The sequence below is a fragment of the Bison bison genome, unplaced genomic scaffold (genome assembly GCF_000754665.1).
Source record: "Bison bison bison isolate TAMUID 2011002044 unplaced genomic scaffold, Bison_UMD1.0 scf7180017864512, whole genome shotgun sequence".
In the NCBI taxonomy this organism is placed as follows: Eukaryota; Metazoa; Chordata; class Mammalia; order Artiodactyla; family Bovidae; genus Bison; species Bison bison.
This window is the reverse complement of record NW_011495066.1, coordinates 1657844-1679384: the sequence shown is the minus strand read 5'-3', so window position 1 is coordinate 1679384 and position 21541 is coordinate 1657844. Positions and strand designations below refer to the sequence as shown.

Here is a 21541-nt window from a genome sequence, read left to right as displayed (position 1 = left end):
TCTGAATTAATGAGACGTCAGCCTGGCTAATCAGCAAGGTCCGTTTTCACGGAAGATGAGTGAGGTTATTCACTGACTAATCAGCAGGTATCGTCGTCCACAGGAGGTCACTCCACCTCCGTTTAGGCAGGCATTGTGATGTTAATGAATAATGTGAGGCGTGTAACATCCGTCCTGTCTTTCAAGATGGGAAGGTTTGCACTGGCTGCTATAAATTGCAATTCCTTTCCATTTAGGATGTCCAGGTGGCTCCGTGGTAAAGGACCCGCCCGCCAATGCAGAAGATGCAGGTTCGATCCCTGGGATGGAAAGATGCCCCGGAGGAGGAAATGGCAACCCAACGCAGTATTCTTGCCTGGAGAATCCCATGGACAGAGGAGCCTGGTGGGCTACAGTCCGTGGGGTCGCAAAAGTGCCAGACGTGACTGAGCCCACACACGCTCTTATAAGTGTCAGCTAGTCTGTCTATATGTTGCTAGAATGATATTGCCACACCTTTACCGAGATAATCACAGGTCTCACGTGGAAAATTTGCAGCCAAAATAATTTAAATATTTGGATGCCGTTCCAGTGTTTACTGCAGACTTTTTTTCTTTTTAATTGCCTGCACTAGGTCTTAGCTGTGACAGGTGGACCCTTCAGTCTTCACTGTGCCCTGTGGGGTCCAGTTCCCTGACCAGAGATTGAACCCAGGTCCCCTGCACCAGGCGTGTGGAGTCTTAGCCTCTGGATCACTGGGGAAGTCCCCTGTGTTGTAGATTATTTTTTTTTTAACTCTTTCTTTTAAAAGGCCCTTTTAAGAAAGGTATATCCCACACACCCCGCTCCTAGGTGAATACACTAAGCAAGCTGGAAAGAGAAATAGCAAACAGAAACGTGAGACCTTTCTCGAATGAGGCCTGTCTCCCTGTGGTCCGATGATCTAGAGAGGCCACGTGAATATAGTCAGTGGTGGGTTCAGAGGCGAGGATCCGAGCGGGGCTCAGGAAGTCTCCGCCTTGATTTTCCCAGTTCACACGTGGTCCAGGTGTGTGTGGTCACACCGTGTTCCCACTGGCCCCTGCCTGCCTGTGGTCTGGCACTCTCCGATCACCACGGCTTGTGCACACACGAGGCACAGCAGTGCCCAGCCTCTGCGTTGCACAGGACAAATCCCCTTTGGAGCTCGGCGGGACCTGGGCAGAGGTCCCGTGACCGTGGCTGCCACCCTCCAGAGAGGCATGTATCCCGGGGAGACAGCAGAGCCACGTCACCCCAGCCCTTCCTGCGTATTTGAGCACTGCTCAGGTCTTGGATTAGCCCTGTGTCTGTCAGTTGGAATGGTCTTTCGTTGAATGAAGGTGCACCGTTTGGGCAATCCCCACACTCACCATTAAAGCATTCTGTTTCTTGGTTTGACAAATGTGCCCAGCATTCAGCATTGCAGAGTGCACGTCTGAAGCAAAAAACACACGCCTAGAATTCGTGGTAGGTACTAGTGTCTTCACTGAAGACACAGGCCCGCTAAGCAGCTGAAGCTGATTCATGTAGGATGCAGCTAAGGGTTGTGGTTGTTGCTCAGTCGCTAAGTCGTGTCCATCTATTTGTGACTCCATGGACTGCACCACGCTAGGCCTCCCTGTCCATCACCATCTCCTACTGTTTGCTTAAACTCATGTCCATTCCATCAGTGATGCCATCCAACCATCTCATCCTCTGTTGTCCCCTTCTCCTCCTGCCTTCGATCTTTCCCATCATCAGGCTCTTTTCTAATGAGTCGGCTCCTCATATCAAGGGGCCAAAGTATTGAAGCTTCCGCTTCAGCATCAGTCCTTCCAATGAATAATCAGAGTTGATTTCCTTTAGGATGGACTGGTTTGATCTCCTTTCGGTCCAAGGGACTCTCAAGAGTCTTCTCTAGCACCACAATTTGAAAGCATCAATTCTTTAGGTTCCACATGTAAGAGATATTATATGAAGCTTGCCTTCTGCAGTATGGCCATCTAAAGGTCTCTCTCTTTGTTGCAATTTGCACGCTGGCTTTCTGTGCAAATGTGGAGGTGGGTTTCTGTATGTAACCATTAGCATTGTCGGGACACCTTGAGGTGCCTGCCTCACAGATGATGGCTTTTCTCCCCGGGCAGGACAGAGCAAGGGCTCCTTTCTCATGGGGTTTCATGTCAGTGCGATAACAGACCTGCATTTCTCCAGGGGTGACAAGTGGTTTCATTTGGCATTTTCTGCATCATAGGCCCTGGATTGTTCCATCATTGTGCCTGTTACTTTTTGCGCGTGGAATTAATCATGAAGGTTCAGAGAGGAAACCATAAATCTTTCTTCTGAAATCCAGGTGTTCCATCTTCCTTTTCCAAAAGCACTACATAGAGTTGTTAATAAAGGAACTGTTTTCAAGGCTGAATTTGGATAGTCCTGCTAAATACTGAATATATCTTGCCCTGGAAATCACGCAGATTGTAAAAGGAGCTAACATGGCCTTCCTGTTCCATTCATCTCTGAGGGTGTGTTTGCTTCCTGCCCCGTGAGATGGGTTTCTGTAGACGACTGGGAAGGTTGTAAAGAGGGACTGGGTGAGGCAGAAAGAGAAGTGGGATAGGGGGAAATGCTCTCATGTAAGCCTCAAGAAAACTCTCATCTTGTGATGTGACTCTGGCCCTCTCATGCTACACTCCCCAACTAGTGAATGAAACGCTGATCCTCAGTTTCCTCATCTGTAAAATGGGAACACGGTGCCAACATTTCAAAAACAAAATACAGCCATAAGCTCATTAGAAATAAGCACCACTTATGAGACCCTGGGTTTGATCCCTGGGTTGGGAAGATCCCTTGGAGAAGGAAATGGCAGCCCACTCCAGTGTTCTTGCCTGGAGAATCCCATGGACAGAGGAGCCTGGGGGGCTACAGTCTACGGGGTTGCAAAGAATTGGACATGACTGAGCGACTAACACTTTTATGTCCAGTTCCAGAGACTAAATGGTGTCACGGCTTTAGAAAGACTGACTCGGGGTTGGCACTCTGTGGCCCATGGGCCATGTTTGGCCTGCTCCTTGTTTCTGCAAATAGCGTTTCATTAGCACAGAGCCACGCTCATTTGTTGCTGTGTTGTCAATTTTTTTTGTTGTTTTTGTCCCGTCATTCAGTTGTGTCCAGCTGTTTGCGACCCCATGGGCTGCAGCACGCCAGGCTTCCCTGTCCTGCACTGTTTCGTGGACTTTGCTCAAACTCACGTCTGTTGAGTCAGGAAGCCATCCAACCATCTCATTCTCTGTCACTGCCTTCTCCTCCTGCCTTCAATCTTTCCCAGCATTGGGGTCTTTTGTAATGAGTCTATGGCTGCTCTTTTAAAAAAGCACTTTTTAGTTTGTATTGGGGTAGAGCTTATTAACAATATTGTGATAGTTTCAGCTAGATAGTGAAGAGACTCAGCCGTACATGTACATGGATCCATTCTCCCCCAAACTCCCCTCCCATCCAGGCTGCCACATGACATTGAGCAGAGTTCCCTGTGCTGTCCAGCAGGTCCTTGTTGGTTCTCCATGTTAAATACAGCAGTGTGTCCATGTCCATCCCAAACTCCCTAACTATCCCTTCCCCCATCCTTCCCCCTGGTGACCATAAGGTTATTACAGAGTATTGAGCAGAGTTCCCTGTGCTGTCCAGCAGGTCCTTGCTGGTTCTCCATGTTAAATACAGCAGTGTGTCCATGTCCATCCCAAACTCCCTAACTATCCCTTCCCCCATCCTTCCCCCTGGTGACCATAAGGTTATTACAGAGTATTGAGCAGAGTTTCCTGTGCTGTCCAGCAGGTCCTTGTTGGTTCTCCATGTTAAATACAGCAGCGTGTCCATGTCCATCCCAAACTCCCTAACTACCCCTTCCCCAACCATTCCTCCAGGAACCATAACATTATTACAGATTAATAAATGAAGACGAGCAGAAGTGTGAGAATCTCAGCCCCTCTGTCTCCCCTCCCTGTCTTTCTCACTTCTGATTGCCACCAGTTACCTGAATGACCTCGGGCAGGCCACTTCACCTATTCAACCCTATGGGTTAAAAGATTGAAAGATCCTTACCAGTTTAGAAAACAAACAAACAAAAAGACCAAACAAGTAGCTTATAGAATCCTTTGAGGCTTTATCATAATGTGGTGTCAGCTATATGCATATAATTGTTTTCCACAAACTTCCAACTGCATTTCAAAGTTTTCGTATAATCGAAACATTATGTAAATTGAAAGAAAAGATTTTGTACCTCTCAACAAAGTAAATATACTTCATTTCACAATGTAGGGAACCACTTCACAAGGCCATGGATGGCTGCAGTGTGGGGATTTGTTGGGACTGATTGAGATCCTTCAGCTTAGACAGGTTGGACAGACTCATCTGAGGTCTTCCGTGACTAAACAGATAAACAAAAAGCTGGTTTACAGAGACTAATTGGGGCTGATAAACACATCGTCTCTGCTATTCCCTCTTGGCTCTGTAATTTTAAAGTGATTATTTGGGGGCGGAGGGAAGGAAGAGATTGGAGTGTCTTATCTTCGTTATGGGAATATGCCATCTTGGTATTCTGAACACTGAAATGGGCCTTATGTTTAAGAAAATGTGAAAGTGAAAGAATTAGCCACTCAGTCGTGTCCAGCTCTTTGCGACCCCATGGACTGTAGCCCACCAGGCTCCTCTGTCCATGGGATTCTCCAGGCAAGAATACTGGAGTGGGTTAATTCCCTTCTCCAGAGGGATATTCCTTACCCAGGGATCAGACCCAGGTCTCCCGCATTGCAGGCAGATTCTTTACTCTTTGAGCCACCAGGGAAGAAAATTTGAGCCAAATACTATCAGTTTATTTAAAGGCATTATTTAAAGGTGCTGTTTCATCAGTTAGGTTGTCTCCTGTTTCACAAACTAGGTGATGTTATCCTGGACTATTGCAATCACATGTAAGGCATGAGATATTTTTCCAGGGCGGTGAGTAATGATAGAATGAATGAAGTAGATTAAGGAAATGATGAAACACCACCAGTTGACTTTCCTAAACTGGGAATTTTCTTTAGAAATGTAGATGATTTTGCTCTCTTCCTGTGAACTTCGGATTTCTGGAAGTATAACCGTGTATTTTCAGCACATGGACATCCAGGTGCATCATTGAAAATGTGAATGCCTGTGATTATCCTTACACGTTTTAATTTTTCTTTTGCTTCGAAGCAGTGATGAGCTTGAAGACTAGCTTCCTCTGAGAAGGATCTGCAGTGACTTGCCGTAGGTTTAGGAGTGAATCACGCCACAGATTTGGTTCTAAGGGCCTCAGAGAACACGAAGGCAGGAGGAAATGGTGACAATATTCTGCCAGTAAGAGGAGGAAAACACATATAACGGACTTGGATAGCGAGACATCTGGTCAACCCGCAGTAGGTGAACAGTCAGGTCAGGACTCCCTGGGGGGAGGTGTTGAGGCTCAGTGACCATTGGAAGAGCCTCGGTAGCTCTTGGTTTCATATCCAAGAAGTAACCTGGGAACCAGCGTGGCCAGAACAGCAGGAGGAGCAGGGACAGGAGAGCAGACTCAGGATGTTATGCATGGAAGGAAGGCACAAGGCTTTGGGGAGACTGCCAGCTCTTTTTTGGTGAGGGGTGGGCAGTGAGAGCTCCTGAACTCATGTCATGAAGAATCACCAGCTGGGACTTCCCTGGTGGTCCAGTAGCTAGGACTCTGTGTTCCCAACACAGGGGACCCAGGTTCAATCCCGCTTGGGGAACTGGGTACCACCTGCCACAAGCAAGAGTTCCCATGTGCCAGCTAAAGATACCACCTGCTGGAATGAAGACCCGGCATGGCCAAAGAAATACTAATAAATTTAAAAGCAAAATAAAATGAAACATAAACAAAAATAACAGCATACTGGAGTGGGTAGCCATTCCCTTCTCCAGGGCATCTTACTGACCTGGGGATTGAACTGAGGTCTCCCACATTGCAGGTGGATTCCTTAGTGTCTGAGTCACCAGGGAAGCTCAAGAATACTGGAGTAGGTAAGCCTATCCCTTCTCCAGCGGATCTTCCCAACCCAGGAATTGAATCGAGGTCTCCTGCATTGCAGGTGGATTCTTTACCAGCCGAGCTACCAGAAGCCAGAAAAAAAAAAAAAAACAAAAAAAACGATTCACCAGCTGCCATACTGAGAAAGACTCAGACAGGCCTTCCCAATAATCAGGGAGAGAGGAAGGTGAAATGGGCCCAGGGTGTTATTCTGATAGAGACAGTGGGATTCCAGATAGACTCTGTAGTATTGATATGCCCACAGGAGCTGTTCAGTGAGACCTCAGGAAGGATACAGCCTCGAAGTTTGGGGAAGGAGCCGTGGGAAGGAGGACTGTGCATTTCCTGAGATGGGGTGTCTGTGGTGGGGAGTAGGTGCTGGAGGGGCCAAGACTCTGGTGTTGGCAAAGTAGGCTCCCAACTGGCTCAGTGGTAAAGAATCTGTCTGCCCAGGCAGGAGACACAGGTTCGGTTGGGTCAGGAATATTCCCCTGGAGAAGGGAATGGCAACCCACTCCAGTATTCTTGCCTGGAGAATCCCATGGACAGAGGAGCCTGGCGGGCTACAGTCCTTGGGGTTGCAGAGAGTCAGACATGGCTGAGCGACTAAACAACAACAGTTATTTTATATAAAACATATTCCACATGAATATATTTCTGGGCCCTCCCAGGACTCACTGAAAGCGCATTATCTCAGCATAAGTCTTGGGCGCTCCTGGAGGGTTCCTAATGTTGATTGTTTGTAAACCACTTGGTCACAAAAAAAATCATATAATGTGCTTTGGATTAGTGATTAGCCTAGAAACGCAATTACAAAACTTAAAAAAAAAATAATAATAGCCCACAAACCTCCAGAACTTAGCTATCATACAGGAAAGCAACAGATTTAAGAAAACAATAATTCATGTTTCCATCATTCCAAAAATGCAAAGCATCCTGAGAATAAAAACACGGGTATTTTCGCCCAGTCTTCTGTGTGTATATCGAGTTTGCGTCTTTGCTCCTCTGATGCAGATGGTGTTAGAACTATTGGGCAGGCGTCTTGATGCAAAACCATCTGGAAGTCCTTTGTGGTGAGCGGCATCTATAGTTGCTCAATTTCTGGGGCTTCCCAGGTGGCGCTAGTGGTAAAGAACCCACCTTTAAATGCAGGAGACACATAAGCGACTCGGGTTTGATCCCTGGGTCTGGAAGATCCCCTGGAGAAGGAAAAGGCTACCCGCTCCAGTATCCTTGCCTGGAGAATCCCATGGACAGAGGAGCCTGGCGGGCTACAGTCTATAGGGTGACAAAGAGTCAGACACGACTGAAGTGACTGAGTGTGCACATACACACGTGGCAAAAAATGAGGGAAAGACCCCCAAGTTCACACATGCTTAGTCATTCTCGTATACATATCTCAAATGGAGATTTGTTGGGGGCGGGGGCCGGGGGGGTGTTCCAGGACCTGGTCTCTCTCAACGGCTGAGAAGGTCTCGGTTTATGCAACAAACGAGAAACGGTGAAATGACAAACATATTAGCCATCTGTCATCCCATTTGTAATGTGGATGAAAAAAAAAAATGGTTTGTTTTTGCTGATGTCTCCATGTGGCTCTAAACTTTGGACTCAAGGATGTTCAGCTCCAGGTCCACTCAGATGAACACTTATTTGTATGAGCTGGCCCCGGATTTCTGTTTTCTCTTTTCAGAATTTTCACAGGTGTTTCACCATTGCTGACGTGTTTAACGTCACCCTACCTAAATGGAATTTGACGGTGTTTTACAGAATTTTGTCAGTTTCAGGACAGTGAAAATTGGGCAGGGTTGCTGTGGTATGAAACTGTCTAGATTACAAACATGGTCCAAACGCACGTGTCTTACCATTCTGTGGACTTCCCTGGTGGCTCCGTTGGTAAAGAATCTGCCTACAATGCAGGAGACCCCGGTTCAATCTCTGTGTTTGGAAGATCCCCTGGAGACGGGAAAGGCTACCCACTCTGGCCTGGAGAATATAGGGTTGCAAAGAGTCAGACACTACTGAGCAATTTTCACTTTGACTACTTTTCTGTAGACTGTATTTCAATTTGAGGCTGAAAAAGTGTTTCTGAATGCTGGGAAAGATTGAAAGCAGGAGGAGAAGGGGACGAAAGAGGATGAGATGCTTGGATGGCATCATCCACTCGATGGACATGAGTTTGGGTAAACTCCGGGAGTTGGTAATGGACACGGAGGCCTGGCGTGCTGCAGTCCGTGGGGTCGCGAAGAGTTGGACATGACTGAGCAACTGAACTGAAGTGCTTGTTTTCAAGTATCCTACATATAAAGGGCAGTGTTCCTGCATTGACCCTGTAGTCGTCACATGAGCAGAAATGGCACTTCCGTGGTTGTTGTTCAGTCGCTCAGTCGAGTCTGACTCTCTGCGACCCCACAGATGGCAGCATGCCACGCTCCCCTGTCCTTCACGGTCTCACAGAGTTTGCTCAAACTCCTATCCATGGAGTCGATGGTGCATTTGTGGTCATCCTCAAAACTGAAGTCTGTCTCCTGCGATTTCAGATCCATCTGCACCCCCGGCCCCAGCCAACCTCCGGCTGGTGAACTCCACCGTCCACAGTGACGGAAGCGTGGCTGTGACCATCGCGTGGGATGTCCCCGAGGAACCAGACATCCCGGTGCACCACTACAAAGTCTTCTGGAGCTGGACAGTCAACGGCAAGTCCCTTGTGCCGACCAAGAAGAAGAGGAGGAAGACCACAGATGGGGTAAGTGCTCATTCTGGGGAGGGGGCCTGGTGTCTCGTGGGGGCGTTGAACTCAAGGTGCCCCATTTAAGAGCAGCCTCCAATGAGCCCAGAAGAGGGGTGGATGAGGAATGAATTCCCATCGCTTCCCTCTGGCCAAGGAGAGTCTGTGATCAGAGGACCACACCAGCCAATCAGCCTCGGACATTTCAGGCTGAGAACGCTTGAATGTCGTCTGTTGACTTACTCATATCCAAAGGGCCAGCACAAACTCTAGAAATCAAAGGGACTGGAATGATGTCCATCTTACCTGTCTCAGTTCAGTTCAGTCACTCAGTCATGTCCAACTCTTTGCGACCCCATGAAAGGCAGCATGCCAGGCCTCCCTGTCCATCACCAACTCCCGGGGTTCACCCAAACTCATGGACATCAAGTCAGTGATGCCATCCAGCCATCTCATCCTCTGTCGTCCCCTTCTCCTCCTGCCCCCAATCCCTCCCAGCATCGGGGTCTTTTCCAGTGAGTCAACTCTTTGCATCAGGTGGCCAAAGTATTGGAGTTTCAGCCTCACCATCAGTCCTTCCAAAGAACACCCAGGATTGGTCTCCTTTAGGATGGACTGGTTGAATCTCCTTGCAGTCCAAGAGACTCGCTAGAGTCTTCTCCAACACCACAGTTCAAAAGCATCAATTCTTTGGCGCTCAGCCTTCTTCACAGTCCAACTCTCACATCCATACATGACCACTGGAAAAACCATAGCCTTGACTAGACGGACCTTTGCTGGCAAAGTAATATCTCTGCTTTTTAATATGCTATGTCTAGCCACTGAAAATGGTACAATTCAAAATATCCTTGATATTAAGGTTTGCTTTTTTTTTTAAGCGATCCTTCTGAATTGAGGAGTTAAAAGTTTTTACTTTTTCTGTTGTGTATTGTAAGGTGCTCCTATCTGTAATGTCATTGCTAGAACTGCACACAGTTTACAAGATGTATGTTTGACGATATATGTTTCTCTTGGATTAAAAGGATGTGGGATGGCTTATTGTCCACATACCAAGAAATAAAATCTTCACCAAAACATTTCTTGCAATGAGATCTCCATAACACTGAACATTCTGCCTGGTGTGACATATGCTTAATGTATTAAAAAAATGTCTTTTTATCACACACTTTTTTATCTTGTTGTTATAAAATATAAATGAACAACTTCCTCTCTAATTTATACAATTGAATTGCACAAACTAATGTTGAAAAGAGCTTTTAAAAGACAGCAACAATTTTTTTAAAATGAACATTCCTGTATTTGTGCCATCGAGGATTGTAAAACACGTCTCTACCAGTACACATCACTGATATCCAGCTGCAATGCTGTTTTATTTATAAGAAACTTTCTGACAGTTGCAGGTTTTATTTCGTACAGCTCTGCAACAAGTGATAATTGATGATGTGTGCTCATCTCATAGGAAGTGCCGAAGGAGATAAAGGTGGGAAATCACAGAAATGGAAATCAGAATGTGACATGATGAAATATATGCATGTATAGTGTACGTATAATGTATATATAGTACCTGTGGTATCAGGTGGCCCCAATGGCACCCCACTCCAGTCCTCTTGCCTGGAAAATCCCATGGACAGAGGATCCTGGAAGGCTGCAGTCCATGGGGTCGCTAAGAGTCGGACATGACTAAGCGACTTCACTCTCACTTTTCCCTTTCATGCATTGGAGAAGGAAATGGCAACCTGCTCCATGTTCTTCCCTGGAGAATCCCAGGGACAGAGGAGCCTGGCGGGCTGCCGTCTCTAGGGTCGCACAGAGTCAGACATGACTGAAGCAACTTAGCAGCAGCAGACTAAAAGGAGATTGTGTGTGTGTGTGTATGTGTGTGTGTGTGTGTGTGTGTGTATTTTGTGCATCTGCAGGATGTCTGTGTGTGTATCCTATGCCATTTGCAGGGTGTGTGTGTGTGAGTTCTGTGTCATTTGCAGGATGTTTGTGTGTGTGTGTCCTGTGAGTTGCAGTGTGTGTGTGTGTGTGTATCCTGCACCATTTGCAGAGTGTGTGTGTTTCCTCACCATTGCAGGGTATGCCTGTGTATTCTCTACCATTTGCAGGGTGTGCGTGTGTGTGTGTGTATGCTGTGCCATTTGTAAGATATGTGTGTGTTTCCTCACCATTGCAGGGTATGCCTGTGTATTCTCTACCATTTGCAGGGTGTGTGTGTGTGTGTGTGTATCCTGTATCACTTGCAGGATATGTGTGTATTTGTGTGTGTGAATCTTGTGCCTTTTGCAGGATGTTTGTGTATGAGTGTGTGTGTGTGTTAGGGCCATTTGCAAGATGTGTGTCTGTGTGTATTTTGTGCTATTTGCTGTCTGTGTGTGTGTCTTTAACCATTTGAAGCATGTGTGTGTGTATTCCGTGCCATCTGTAGGATATATGTGTGTGTGTGTGTGTGTTTTATGCCAGTTGTAGGATTGTGTATGTGTTAGAATCATGTGCTGCTGGCAGGATGTGTTTGTGTGTGTGTATCCTGTGCCCTTTGCAGAATGGGTGTGTGCTTGTCTGTGTATCCTGTGCAGTTTGCAGGGTATGTGTGTGTGTATTTTGTGCCAGTTCTAGGATCGTGTGTGTGTGTTTTTGAATCGTGTGCCATTGGCAGCATGTGTGTGTGTGTGTGTGTGTGTGTGTGTGTATCCTGTGCCTTTTGCAGGATGGGCGTGTGTGTTTGTGTGTGTATCCTGTGCAGTTTGCAGGGAATGTGTGTGAATGTGTATTTTGTGCCAGGTCTAGGATTGTGTGTGTTTGAATCGTGTGCCATTTGAAGGGTGTGTGTGTGTCCTGTGTGATTTGCAGGGTGTGTGTGTGTGTGTGTTTTGTTCCAGTTCTAGGATTGTGTGTGTGTGTGAAGCCTGTGCCATGTGTATCCTGTGCTATTTGCAGGATGTGTGTGTATATGTACCCTGTGTCATTTGCACGGGGGGGTGTGTGTGTCCTGTTCCATTGTGTGTGTGTGTGCGTGTGTGTGTGTATTTTCTGACAGTTCTAGGGTTGTGTGTCTGTTTGAAGCCTGTGCCATGTGTATCCTGTTCCATTTACAGGGTGTGTGTGTGCATGGTGTGTGTGTGTATCCTGTTCCATTGTGTGTGTGTGTGTGTGTGTGCGTGTGTGTGTCCTGTTCCATTTGCTGTATGTGTTCCTCCACAGGGAATTGAACCCTGGCCCCAACACTGAAAGCACCAAATCCTGGCCAGTGTACTACCGCGGAACTGCCCATGTACTATCTTTTGACAGATGTTTGAATTCTAAGACCACAAGCTTATTTCTCTCAATTCCCAGTTCTTGTAAGGGACCTTATTATCATACCTGCAAGCCATAAAAACATACTTTTAAAAGCATTCTGTCAAGTCGATTTTTCTTAACAACTTTCGGAGGAAATTTTCTCATAGAAGACAGAGGATCCACATTGCGGAAATACAGTGAATGTCCGTTCCCTGGGTCTCTCCAGGAGTGCGCTGCTGTGACTCTCTGCTAGTCTGTTATAAAGGGCTCTCATTGTCTCTGTGAGCTGCCGTCCAGGAGGGAGTGAGGGACACACACACAGAGACGCACATATATCCTGCCAATGGCACACGATTCACACACACACACACACAGCCCTAGCACGGGCACAAAATACACACACTCACACATACCCTGCAGATTGCACAGGATACACACACAGACACAAACACACACACACCCATCCTACAAAAGGCACAGAATACACACACAAACACACACACCCATTCTGCAAAAGGCACAGGATACACGCACACAAACACACATCCCACAAAAGGCACAGGATACACACACACACACACACACACACACACACACACACATCCTGCCAATGGCACAGAATTCAAACACACATACAGTCCTAGAACTGTGAGTTCTAGGAGTGAGTTATTCATCATCACATAACTGCAGAGCATCCAATAATGGGGTTAGTGACACAGTTTCCAAAAAAAAGAAAAAGATGCTTTTGTGTGACATTTATTTGGATCCACGGCACGACTGGCTTTGCTAAAGATGTAGAAGGTTCCGTGATCTTAGTCCTGGCAGAGGTCAGGTGGGAGCTGGTGGGCTCCCTGAGGACCGGGGACCCCTGGCGGGAGGCTCAGGATCGGGGCGGCTTCTGACGCAGTCTCGTCTCCCCTCCGCCTGCAGTCCCAGAACTCGGTGACCCTGGAGCCGCTGCAGCTGGGCTGCGACTACACTGTGGAGCTGCAAGCCATCACCTACTGGGGTCAGACGCGCCTCAAGAGCGCCAAGGTGTCCCTGCAGTTCACGTCTGCGCACGTCGCCCACAACAGTGAGTGTGCACGGCTCCTTTCCCTCACTTCCCGTCTTCACCGGGCAGGTCTTCCTACCAGCGTGCGTGTGACTGTGTCCTGTGAACCAGCATGTGTGCAAGTGTTACCTTGGTGTCTTCCTCACGGTCTTCATCTATTCTGCGTGCAGTGTTTTGGCATCATAATGGAAACTTCAGAGGAAAAGATGTCCCATACTAGCAGATGCTAATATTGACATGATTCAGGGTCCTTATTCTAACGGAAACTTGGGAAGAAAAGGTGTCTCATTCTAGCAGATGCTGATATTGACATGATTCAGGGTCCTTATTCTAGTGGAAACTTCAGAAGAAATGGTGTCTCATTCTAGCTGATGTTAATATTGACATGATTCAGGGTCCTTATTCTAATGGAAACTTCAGCAGAAAAGGTATCTCATTCTAGCAGATGCTGATATTGACATGATTCGGGGTCCTTCTTGTAATAGAAACTTCAGAAGAAAAGGTGTCCCATTCTAGCAGATGCTGATATTGACATGATTCAGGGTCCTTATTCTAATGGAAACTTCAGAAGAAAAGGTGTCTCATCCCAGCAGATGCCAATATTGACATGATTCAGGATCCTTATGCAAATATGTCTTTATAGTTTTGTTTTTTTTTAATGTGTCTGTGCTGGGTCTTCATAGCTGTGTGAGGGCTTTTCTCTAGCAGCGGCAAGCAGGAACTGTTGCCTAGTTATGGTGCCCAGGCTTCTCACTGAGCTGCTTCCTCGTTACAGACCACGGGTTCTAGGACACACGGGCTCACTAGCTGTGGTACCCGGGCTTAGCTGCTCCATGACGTGTGGGATCTTCCCAGACCGGGGAGCGAACCCGTGTCTCCTGCTTTGGCAGGCGGATTCTTTACCACTGAGCCACCAGGGAAGCCCTGCCTTGGAGTTTTCTGTACGACTTTTATCTGTTTCACAGATACTTGTGGTGTCACAGTGGACACTTAAGAAGGTGTCCCATTCCAGCAAACGCTTGCGTTCACACGATCGGGTCCTCACACACACGTACGGGTCTTCGAGAAGGATCCTTGTAGCTAAACTCTCAGAAACTGTTAATTCCCTCTTCAAATGCAACATGCATTTGAGGCTTTCAACCCCTTTCTTTGTGGGTTTCACACAGTGGTCACAATTCCTGCAGAAGGCTACCCAGTACCGCGCTGGCAGCAGTGACCACGTCACCCCACGCCCACATCCTAGGCGCCAGTGTTACCGAGCTCGTCTGTGACCATGAACTTAGCACAGTGAGAGGAAGGGCGTATGAGACCCTCGTCTCTGAGCCAGATGTTGGGTGCTGTGGTGTTTCTGGCTTTTGCCGACAGCTGGGGAGTGGCGGGTAGGGCCGTGGGGAGGCTCCTGGGGCCGGGCTGATGGAGGGTCAGCCTGGGAGAGGCCACAGGCATCTCCGCAAGTGTTGCTGCCCCAGGCTCACGAGGTCTGCCTTTCATCATGGCTCCAGGCCTGGGTCCAACCAGGACGGTGTGACAAGCATCTAGAATTTAGGAAAGAGTAGGTTGAAGCTGAAACTCCAATACTTTGGCCACCTGATTCGAAGAGCTGACTCATTTGAAAAGACCCTGTTGCTGGGAAAGATTGAGGACAGGAGGAGAAGTGGACGACAGAGGATGAGATGATTGGATGGCATCACCGACTCAATGGACATGGGTTTGGGTGGACTCTGGGAGTTGGTGATGCACAGGGAGGCCTGGTGTGCTGCAGTTCATGGGGTCGCAAAGAGTTGGACACGACTGAGCGACTGAACTGAACTGAACTGAACTGAGGCTGGCTCCTCTGAGTTAGATGCAGGGATAGTCCATAACCATGTTCCTTGAGCTTGTGTGCATGCTCAGTCATGTCCAACTCTGCGAACCCGCATGGACTCCTCTGTCCATGGGATTCTCCAGGCAAGAATATTGGAGCGGGTTGCCATTTCCTTCTCCGGGGGATCTTCCCTACCCAGGGATGGAACCTGTGTCTCCTGCATTGGCAGGCGGCTGCTTTAACCACTGACTGAGCCATTTGGGTAGGAAGCCCTAATTATCTTGTACCACCTGGAAGATAATGGGGAACCAAAGGAGCAGGTCCACTTGAAATGGTGTTTTTCAAAAGAGTTCTCGAAACAAGAGCTTCCTCCCTACTTCAGAAATGGGTCCTTTGGGAGATTAGATGGATTTGAAAAGTCCACTATTTCTGTGTATCAGTCTGGGTACAGTACAACTTTTATGTAAAAATTCTCATGGAAACATTTCTGAGCATGTAATAACTTCCTTGATTTTTTAAAAGAAGTTTTTTTATTGAAGTGCAGTTGATGGACCACGTTGTGGCAATTTTCTGTTGTACAGCAAAGTGATTTCAGTTATGTATATATATGTACATTTTAAAAAGTATATTCTTCTCCATGATGGTTTATCACAGGATGTTAAATATAGTTCCCTGTGATACACAATAGGACCTTGTTGCTTATCCGTTCTCTATATCAAAGCTCACATCTGCTAACCCCAACTTCCCACTCCATCCCTCCCCATTGCTGGCCCCCTTGGTAATCACCAGTCTGTTCTCAACATCTGTGAGGCTGTTTCTGTTTCATAGGTAAGTTCATTGGCGTCACTTTAGATCCCACAGGTGAGACCATACAGTATTAGTCTTTCTCTGTCAGACTTAATGCGCTTAGTATGATCATCGCTAGGCCCATCCATGTCACTGCAGATGGCATCGTCTCATTCTTTTTCGCGGCTGAGTAATATTCCATTGTCTATATGTACCACACCTTCTTTATCCCTTCCTCTCTTGGTGGGCCTTGGGGTTGTTTCACATGTGTTGGCTGCAATGAACGTAGAGGTGCGTGTATCTTTTTGGATTATAATTTTGTCTGGATACGTGCCCAGAAATGGGGTAGCTGGGTCATACAATAGTCCTATTTTTAGTTTTCTTAGGAACTTTCATATTGTTTTCCATAGTGGCTGCACCCACCATTCATTAATTTCTTTAAATGCAATCCTACATCCATTCATCCAGTATTCTTGGGCTTCCCTGGTGGCTCAGCTGGGAAAGAATCCACCTGCAATGCAGGAGACCTGGGTTCAATCCCTGGATTGGCAAGATCCCCCTGGAGAAGGGAAAGGCTACCCACTCCAGTATTCTGGCCTGGAGAATTCCATGGACTCTATAGCCCATGGGGTGGCAAACAGTCAGACATGACTGAGCGACTTGCACACTTTAATTCATTCATCAATCTGTGTCTAACTATGGGAACAGTTACTATATGATACTATCATAGACCTCACTAGAGTATAAACAAATATGTCATATACAAAGGAAAAAGTATATATGTGAATATATATACAGTGTAGACTATTGTATGTGCACATTATACAGTCTCTATGCATCTATTTCTGTGCATTCTATATAATACAGGGTTTTCATGTATTAACATGAACTCGCGCACACGTTACCACATTAGACACACCTGATGTCAGCCTTCCGAGAGCCCAATGTGGACTCTGTAAACACGTGGCCAGGATAACAGAGAGACTAGCCCATGCATGGTGCAGAGAGCTGCCAGGGAGTCGTGGAGGCAGACAGACTGACACGGCAGTAGGCACTGAGCCTGCCGGCCTCTCCTGGGCCTTGCAGAGCAGCGGGCATCACACCGCACACGTGTAGTACTGGAACAGAGCACTGTGTGTGCAGAGAACCAGCACAGGGTGGGGGCGGGGAATGAAGCAGGGGGAGCTTCCCCCCTTGGAGATCACAGCCAGTCCCATGGGTGTCCTGCCATCCGTGTGCCAAGGCCACCCTGGGCACCCCACAACCTGATGCCCCCACCCCCCCACCCCCAGAAACCAGAGCTGTATGTTTGGCTGCCTGCCCGGCACCACCACTGGGATGGCTGACAGCTTCGTGAAATGGACCATCCTCCAAACCACGATCATCTCATCCTTTCACCGCTGTTTCTCTCCACGGCCCTACCCTCAGAGCACCTGTCCCTCAGCCCTTCTGTTCGAGCCTGAGGTCAGGAGAGGTCGTTTTTTATGCCTCGGTTTACCTCTCTCCAGAAATCCACTTCATGAGGAATCAAAGTCCTCTGGTGTTCTAACCTCACCTGCGACGTGGGGACCTGTCCAGGTCTTGCCCACTGTCCAGGCCATTGCCACCTTCCTGATACAATTTATCTCCTAATTATTATTGGTTTCCAGCCTTTCTTCAATATCTGTCTTATAGATGACTGTCAGAACAGTCTCTAGAAAACATTAACCAGTATCACAGATTTCTTCCCCTCTCAAGACCATCACGTATTCCTGCCGTCTCTTCACTTATGCCCACATCTCACGCTTTCCTGTTTCCCCAACTTACTACTCACTGATTTCTCCTCAAACCAAAATCCTTTAAACGTCTGATTCTCCTGAGATGGTAGTTTTTCTTCTACTGGTGGTGGGATTTCTGTCTTGTGCAAAGTTAAGTTGGCTTTTTGGTGTTCTTCCAGTTTTCCCAATAAACAGCGTTCCTTCCCCCTTAGAGGCTGGTATAGCTGCGATCCATGAAGGGGCCGTATGAGTCCTGTAATTGAATATGCGTTTCTGCCCACAGCCGAGAATCCCATGAACAGAGGAGCATGGTGGGCTACAGTCCAGCTCAGTTCAGTTCAATAGCTCAGTCGTGTCCGACTCTTTGTGACCCCATGAACCACAGCACGCCAAGCCTCCCTGTCCATCACCAACTCCCGGAGTCCACCCAAACTCATGTCCCTTGAGTCGGTGATGCCATCCAACCATTTCATCCTCTGTCATCCCCTTCTCCTCCCACCCTCAATCTTTCCCAGCATCAGGGTCTTTCCAAAAGAGTCAGCTCTTCGCATCGAGTGGCCAAAGTATTGAAGTTTCAGCTTCAACATCAGTCCTTCCAATAAACACTCAGGACTGATTTCCTTTAGGATGGACTGGTTGTATCTCCTTGCAGTCCAAAGGACACTCAAGAGTCTCCTCCAACATCACAGTTCAAAAGCATCAATTCTTCAGCTCTCAGCTTTCTTAAGGTCCAACTCTCACATCCATACATGACTACTGGAAAAACCACAGCTTTGCTCAGATGGACTTTTGTTGGCAAAGTAATGTCTCTGCTTTTTAATATGCTGTCTAGGGTTGGTCATAACTTTCGGCTACAGTCCATAAGGTCTCAAAGAGTTGGACATGACTGAGCACGCGTGTACCATTTTACGTAACCAAGAAAGAGATATGATATTTAACCTACCAAAGGCCACTTTATTCTAGGATTAACTGATTCCTGTCAGAAGGATCAGAACAATTTAAAAAAAATAAGTGATACTGCAAAGTACCAGTCATAATACATGTTACTTGGGTTTCAGGGTGGCCTCCAGCAGAGACTGTCTTAACACAGGATTAGGCAGGACACAGCTGAGTGTGTGTCAGGACACGCTTTGTAACCCAACGTTGATGTATAATCCCATAAACAGTAATGTGTGCCTGTGACAGGAACACAATGAGTTTTCATCATGAACCAACCAGAAGTAAAGAATCATTACAACTTTCCAGTTTAAGCAAGGGAAATTATATTTTATAGGAAGCAGTGCTGTAAATGTCAGCATATAAATTACTTTTTGAATGCTGTTTTTCCAGGGCTGCAGGCTACTAGGCGTTTTCATGATAAACGTTTCTATGAAAGCAAAGGGTACGTGTTCACACAGTTTTATAAAAGGGCCCCTTGAAGGAAAGAAAGACATAATCCTGTCTTTAATAGAAACGTAACTTGCTCTCTTGGGAGGCAGGAGGAACATTTCCGGGGGTGACAGTTTCCAAATGCTTGATGTAGTGGACTCATGGAGCTGGAAGAATATTCCAGAGTTCATCTAACATCTGGAGAAATGGCCTAGTCACTCAGTTCTCTTTCACTTTCAGGACTATTAAAGAGTATAAACCAGACCTCATCCTTTTTCAGAATATGGAGAAATGGCTTTTATTCCATTTTTGTTTCCTGCTGGAAATGGAGGACACACTCAGAGGGAGGGACGACCCCCAGGGCTGAGGTTGGACTGTGCGTCCTCTATGTGTCGGCGTGTCCTCTGGGGGCGTGCCCCTCTGTGTGTGCGTGTCCTCTGTGGGCGTGTCCTCTGTGTAGGGGCGTGTCCTCTGGGGCATGTGCTCTGTGTGGGGGCGTGTCCTCTTGTGGGGGCGTGGCCACGGGTGTTCACCCTGAAATCATTCAGTAAAGCAGCAGACGTTCAATCCTGAGATATATACGCTTTTTTTACATCGGTAGTGAAAACTAAACATTTCCATGGGATATAACAGGCCGAAGGACGACAATATTCACAGAGAGGTTAACAACCGTCTAGACTGTCTTGGTTATCTGCCAGTGAATTCTTAACAGGACAGGTTATTTAAGGAATTAGATGCATAAATGAGCTTGTGAAAAATTTAAGATTTGTGAAAAGCCTTAAACTTTCTAAAAAAAGCTTTTTATTGGAGTGCAGTTGATTTCACAGTGTTGGTAGTTTCTGCTATACAGCACAGGCGGTTATATGTATACACGTATCCTCTCTTTCAGATGTCTTCTCATATAGACCACTACAGAGCATTGAGTAGAGTTCTCTGTGGTATACAGTAGGTTCTCATTCACCTTCAGTTCAGTCACTCAGTCGTGTCCCATTCTTTGGGACCCCACGGACTGCAGCACGCCAGGCCTCCCTGTCCATCACCAACTCCCAGAGCTTGCTCAAACTCATGCCCATCGAATGGGTGATGCCATCCAAGTATCTCATCTTCTGCCGTCCCCTTCTCCTCCTGCCTTCCATCCTTCCCAGCATCAGGGTCTTTTCCAATGAGTCAGGTTCTCATTAGTTTAGTGTATGTGTGTAAATTGCTATCTCCCAATTCATCCCACGCCACTCTTAACCCCCTTGGTATCCTTGGGTGTGTTCTCTATGTGTGTGTCTCTATCTCTGCTTTGCAAATAAGCTCATCTACACTATTTTTCTATATTCTACATACATGCATTAATGTATTTGTCTTTCTGACTTCCTTCACACTATGGCAGTCTCCAGGTCCCTCCATGTTTATGAAGAAGGCAGAGTTTAATTCCTGTTTATGGCTGAGTAATATTCCATTACACCTTAAATTCTTTTTAAAAAATGCCTTAGGTGTAAGCAGCAGGATTCTGTAAGCCCACGGTGGCATCCAGAAAGGGGCATGTTTGGGTGCCTGTCTTGTGGGTTCCCTGTGACCCTGCCCCCACTCTGGGCCCCAGGCTTGCTGTGCTGGGGTCTGTAGACTTGGATGTAAGGCTTCTCACAGGCTGTGATGTTGTGACTTAAAGATGACATTGGTGTTGGCCCGTTCCAGGCACACGGCTCCAAAACTCTTGGAATTCCCTAAGCAGTGAGAGCCATGAAGGTGTGTTTTCTTATGTGAAATGAGGTGATTTTTTGGATAGCACCGAAGGACAGGGTGGCCATGAGAGGAACGTACCAGTGACTGGAAGCTTGGAACTTTCTGTCTCCACTTCCTACCACCACCTCTGAGGAAGAGAGAGTGGCTGGAGGTGCAGTTCAGTCATCGGTGGCTAATAATTTAATCAATCATGTCTATGTAATGAAGCCTCTGTAAACCCCGGATGCCAGGATTCAGAGGGCTCTGGACTTGGTGAATGCATGCTGGGAGGGGGACTCCCTGGAGCAGGAAGCCCCACCCGCTTCTCCCCACCCTATCCCGTGCTGCTCTGCCATCTGGCTGTTCCTGAGTTATATCCTTTTTTCTTCTCTTTTTTCATATATATAAATCCGGTTTCACGCCTAGGCATTACTACCTTTGAAGATCAGTCAGTTTAGTCACTCAGTTGTGTCTGACTCTTTGCGACCCCCTGGACTGCAGCATGCCAGGCCTCCCTGCCCATCACCAACTCCCGGAGTTCACTCAAACTCAAGTCCACCGAGTCACTGATGCCATCCAACCATCTCATCCTCTCTCGTCCCCTTCTCTTCCCGCCTTCCATCTTTCCCAGCATCAGGATCTTTTCCAATGAGTCAGCTCTTCACATCAGGTGGCCAAAGGATTGGAGTTTCAGCTTCAGCATCAGTCCTTCCAATGAATATTCAAAACTGATTTCCTTTAGAATGGACTGGTTGGATCTCCCTGCAGTCCAAGGGACCCTCCAGAGTCTTCTCCAACACCACAGTTCAAAAGTATCAATTCTTCAGCACTCAGCTTTCTTTATAGTCCAACTCTCACATCCATACATGACTACTGGAAAAACCATAGCCTTGACTAGACGGACCTTTGTTGGCAAAGTAATGTTTCTGCTTTTTAATATGCTGTCTAGGTTGGTCATAGCTTTTCTTCCAAGGAGCAAGCGTCTTTTAATTTCATGGCTGCAGTCACCATCTGCAGTGATTCTGGAGCC

At 47.1% G+C, this 21541-nt stretch overlaps 1 protein-coding gene across 1 annotated transcript in view; it reads left to right on the top strand.

Moving 5' to 3' along the window:
• The window catches only part of KAL1 (Kallmann syndrome 1 sequence), a 190406-nt gene that overhangs the window by 145347 nt on the left and 23518 nt on the right, over positions 1–21541 (top strand). Inside the window, exons 7-8 of the mRNA XM_010829905.1 lie at positions 8569–8774; positions 12963–13107. Of these exons, the coding sequence (XP_010828207.1) occupies positions 8569–8774; positions 12963–13107 (351 nt within the window). The remainder of the gene's footprint in view (positions 1–8568; positions 8775–12962; positions 13108–21541) is intronic.